This window comes from Montipora foliosa, chromosome 9 (genome assembly GCF_036669935.1).
Source record: "Montipora foliosa isolate CH-2021 chromosome 9, ASM3666993v2, whole genome shotgun sequence".
NCBI lineage: Eukaryota > Metazoa > Cnidaria > Anthozoa > Scleractinia > Acroporidae > Montipora > Montipora foliosa.
Window position 1 is genome coordinate 13,367,378 of NC_090877.1, and position 5,000 is coordinate 13,372,377.

At 42.6% G+C, this 5,000-nt stretch overlaps 1 protein-coding gene across 1 annotated transcript in view; it reads right to left on the reverse strand.

Moving 5' to 3' along the window:
* The window catches only part of LOC137970013 (3'-5' exoribonuclease HELZ2-like), a 76,614-nt gene that overhangs the window by 45,921 nt on the left and 25,693 nt on the right, over positions 1-5,000 (reverse strand). Inside the window, exons 14-18 of the mRNA XM_068816457.1 lie at positions 4,877-4,978; positions 3,855-4,502; positions 3,500-3,635; positions 2,859-3,048; positions 2,004-2,120 (exon numbers count right to left, since the gene is read on the reverse strand). Coding sequence (XP_068672558.1) covers positions 2,004-2,120; positions 2,859-3,048; positions 3,500-3,635; positions 3,855-4,502; positions 4,877-4,978 — 1,193 coding nt within the window. The remainder of the gene's footprint in view (positions 1-2,003; positions 2,121-2,858; positions 3,049-3,499; positions 3,636-3,854; positions 4,503-4,876; positions 4,979-5,000) is intronic.

Below are 5,000 nucleotides of genomic sequence, written 5' to 3' on the forward strand. Positions count from 1 at the left end.
GGTGTTACATAAGGGCAAAACACTCAGATGTGGTTCATGAATGGTTCTATATTACCCAAGTAGAAAACTTGTAAAGCCCAAACTTAATATTGGAACATTAGTATGCCGATGTTTGGCCGTGCCTCCCACTTCTGCCTCCCACCTCTGCGGACCCGGGGTCGTATCCTAAGCTCGCATGTGGGCCAAGTTTCAGTCGATCTCAATCTTAGTCCGAGGGTTTTTCTCCGGGCACTACGGATTTCCTCCCTCGGCAAAATCGACTCCTAGCTTATTCCATCTGGCTGTGACGCTGTGCTCCGAGGTCATCCATGGGTCGTGTTCAGGGGCCGAGCGCCTAGCCGGCATCACAGCTCCTTTGGTCAGACCTCGTCAAGCTGCGCCCTTAGCAACTCAGTCTCTGACTGAGAGACAGGGCAATTAGCAGAACCAGATATTATAACGACCTCAGCTTTTTAAAGGCTTTTCAGAAATCTTTGTAGGGCCTATGTTTGAGAATCCAATCAACTGAGGGATTGTTCCACTAAGCTAGACAGAGACGATGTGCCATTGACGCAAACCTAAGTTAAGAGATCTTAGACTGTGCTGGAAAATAAAAGGAAACAAGAGTATTGATTATTTTAATATTTAGGAAAGAGGTCTAGAAAGGAATAAGACATTAAATTGAGATATTTGGCTTAGCTCTGCCGGGTTTTAAAACGCTCGGCGGCTTCTAATAATAAGAGCAAACTGATGTAACAACTCCCAGCAATTTAAGGACGTGCAATGTATTATGGAAAGGATACGATCCGTTAACCTACAAAATGCGGCTACCGTCTTGTTTTCAAAATGTTAATGCGTTGCTATCTCCATGGAGAAAACATGTAATACGCATGCGTGGCCCCCACAATGCTGAAAGAGCTGTGCTCCATTTCCGCCGCTTATTCGGGTTCGGGGTATTCTCTCCTAGAAGAGACGGCTTGACGCGTGGGCGATAGATTGTGTCAGTGACGTATATTCAAAATTTAATTTATGAAAAGTTGCGGAGAAATTAAATGGCATCAAACATCCCAAAACATTGATTTTTGCAAAATAGCAATTACATAAAAATGCTTCACACGTCTGCGCGAGGTTTTCAGATGATGAGAGTTTGAGTTTGTGGTGAAATGGTCAATGCAAGTTTGAATTTCGAACAAGTTAATCTTTGGCCGCTTCAGATCTGTCAGTTGGCCTCATCGGCCTACTCGTTCTACCAGCAAAGAATTTCGCTTGCTCTTACATTAGCAAAGTAGAGGAGAGATTGCAAATGCAATGGAATTGAAAGCCGTATTTTGCCCTTGGCATGAAGTTTCCGAACTCAGGCGATAGAAAACGACACTGAGTAACATCCGCAAGCTTCTCAGACGCTTTCCGTTGTCGAAATCTTAAATGTTTCCCACCATAAAAGCACTATAAAGCTCGAACACAGGCCGGGTCAAAGAATACCTTCGCAGCTGTAATTTGGACATATTCTCTAAAAAAACATAATTTATGCCTGCTCGATTTGGGCAGACGAGTTTCTGATTGGCAGAAATCATCAGTGGCTTACGTCACGTGTCCAGGCGTGATTTTGGGGGTAAGCGCTGGCTCATTTCCCAAAACAGCGGCTGATAATCGAGCCTACTTTACAAACAGATCCAACGCTGTTGCGTTTTGCTTCGGCGATCACGGAACAAAAGAAAGGTTGCGAGTTTTTGTCCAGTTTCAAACTTCGCGCAGCAACTCTCAGCATTATGCAACAACATGCAACAGGGGATGCAAACGGAAGCAACATGTAACACCCAACAATGTCCGAAATTGTTGGCAGTCAACGTTGCGTCCGCTTTGCAAGGAGCCCTAGAATTAGGAGCCCCGTAATAAATACCAGGCCTTTGTTTTCCTGTATCGTGTTGCTCTGTCAGGAGTAAACATGAAATGCCTTTACTGAGAAAGCTTTAAAATTCCGTAATTTTTTGGAAAGATTTTCCCATGCAACTCAGTTTACTGACCTCAAACAAAAGGGTGAATGTCCACTGGAATCGGTGGACGTCATTACTGTCTTGAAGTTGCACGCTGAGTTCCGGAGGAGTGCAGCTGATATGAACTCCTGCGAGATCCTGCACAAGCTATGCATTGCAAAAAAAGGAGTGAATTAGAGTTATTCGTTGAACATTTTTGGAGCCAAGTTGTTGGTAATTAAAATGTACTGACGCAGAGGCAGGAAAAAAGGCGGGGGGGGGGGGGGGGTAAGAATTCAAATGTCTCCAGGACTGCCCACAATTTCCTTGCCATTTGTTTTATGACATCACCATCCGGCGGGTTTATTATCCTCGGGCCTGTTTGATTCTCAAAAGCTCCAAGAATTTTTTGTGCCCGAGACGCAATTCGTGAAATTATGATCTTCTGCTTCTGAAAAATTGACCTTTACACATGTTTTTCGAAACCAGCAAAGACAAAAATTGCAATTTCATGACTAAAAACGTTTTCTTTTTGAAGGCACAAAGCGTTTTATGTCACCCGAAATACGCCCGAAAAGTTTCGGGACTTTCGAGAAACGTCCCCCCTCGACCGGGTGGCTCGATGGACGGTAAGCGCTAATGGAGAATGAACATCATAGTATGCTTAATGTTTACGCAACAAAGAACCCAAGATTAACAACAATCGGGTTTTGGCGCTGAGATCCATGACTAAAACTTGCGAATCGTTTTATATATCCATTAAAATACCACCCAACCGCAGGAAGTGGCATACGCACAGCTGTGGGTGCTCATTAGAGACCGATATTGGTCGACAGAGCTTAGTTGCAAGTGGGGCAGTCCTCTCAAGTGGCTTTTTACATGCTCATTTTTTTTCTGTTGACTTACATCTTCCGGGGGTCCTTTCAAGACTGCTGATGTTAATTCAATGCACGCATTTTCCTCGTGCTCTTGAAGCTCTTTCATCAGTTTCTCCCTCTCTTTTCGACGGTATTCTTGATCCCATTCTTTTAGTTCCTCGCTGCTATGGGCAAAGATGCATCCTCGCCCAAACCTGCATCGTTCACGAGTGAAGCAACTGAAACAAAAAAATCATATAACAAAATTCTGAGTTATCATTATAGCAACCGTTTAAAAAATCTTGCATGTTCTCGTCAGAAAGTAAGATTCCTACATGTAAATAAGCGTCCGTGTTTAAATAGTGGACGCATTATCATTATCATATCTATCTTTAACTTCGGATTTTAGAGTGGCTTGGTGTAACTAATACCTCCGATTATTCACCCTCCCAGCCTTGATTATACTACAGAGGACGCACTACAACACCGGGAACTCCATGCTCTACTCTTCGAGTAATGTGTAGTCCGATGCTCAACCAACTGAACCATCCTGTTGGTGAGGAAAAACAAGATTGATAAGCACGGTCTACTAGGACAAAACCATGCACGTCAATAGGCACCGTTGCAGGCTCTTCGAACGTGCAACAACGGCGGGCACTTATTAAAGCCGTATGGAAACCACAAAAATACCTTCTGCATAGCTTGTAAGCGCCATTTGACACTCCAGGAGGGGAAGGTCTATATTGCAAGCGAGTATTAGGAAGGGTTGCCTCCATGGTTGCCATCCCAGGCGATCCAGTCAGAGTTTCTCGTGGACTGGGGAGAACTATGGTAAAAATAAGAAAGGATCAGTTGGCTTTGATATAGGTTGACTTTTAAAAAGGGTCATTTAAACTATCTAGATCCTTCTTTAGAGTAGCCATTTGTTGTGAAGACAAATTAAAGATATTTGTTTGCGGACAGCTCTTAAATAAATAATCTTAAATAAATCATCACTTCATTTGTTGAAGTAAATTAATAAAATATTCAAATGAAATTAACTCACCTCTTTCCCTTTCTAAAGTCCACATGAGCTGTTCATCCTCTCCATGAGCAAACGAGCACGGTGACCTTAAGCAGGGGATGTTCATGGAGAATTGTCGACATACTTTTAACGCCACATTAGCAGGGACCTTCTTTGGATATGGCCTTATTATTTGCCAGTCTTTTTTGCTGTAATTCCATGTTGCATACTCTAGCTTTGAACGGTTCTCGCATCCTTTGCAGGCTTTAACGATTTCATTTACACTCGCTGGTCGCTTACGATTCTTGATGAGGAAGTGGTTGCAAACGACATCCACATTCTTTGGTATCTTTCTAAACTTACTAACCAAGTCAGGTGACTGTTCTGCGTTATTTTTAAAAGATGGCACATTGCTGCTTTGATTTGGTCGGGTTTCAAAAGGAAGAGAAGCTGCAGATCTCCCAGTTGTGACGGAACTCCATGCAGATGAAGTGATGCTCGGGATGACGTCTACTTGAATCCTTTCCTTCAATACGGCATTTTTTCTTGTGTCTTGTGAATGGGTTACCTCGGAATATCCCGGGCTTATGTCGGTGTCTCCAGTGACTGAGCACGTGTCTTGAGAATTGTCTTCCTCTGACATTTGGTCATCAGATGACTTGGTTTGGGTATTTGGTGGTAGTGTCTGATCTACAAACATATGCAAAGTTCCCATGTTAGTCACAACAGGAAATTTTGCTCCGCTTCAGAGACAAATAAATAAAGTAAGGCTGAGTGTCTGGGCGAAACACTTTTCCGGAAACTGAATGTGAATCAAGAAGCGATTTACTGTAGACTGTAAACAGAAAGTCAGCAGAAACGGGAGTTCAGATGGTGTGGACTTCAGGGACGACATAATGTAACAAACTTTCTATTGTCTAATCTCATCGATAATCCTTGTCAGGTAAGGCTTAAAGTTGTTAGTTTCACAAAACCCAGGGTAAGGAACTCTTTGAGTGTTAAATGAGGTCAAGATAGTAAGATGTTATTCATAACCTGTGGCAAGTCACTTTTCTTTGTTTTACCTGATCTAAAAGCATGTTTTGCCTTCTGTTTTTCAGTTTTTTTCTTCTCTTTCTTCCTCATTTTCTTCCTCTGGTTTTTCTTTCGTTTGTTTTCGATCTTGGCTATAATAAAAGGAGAGATGAA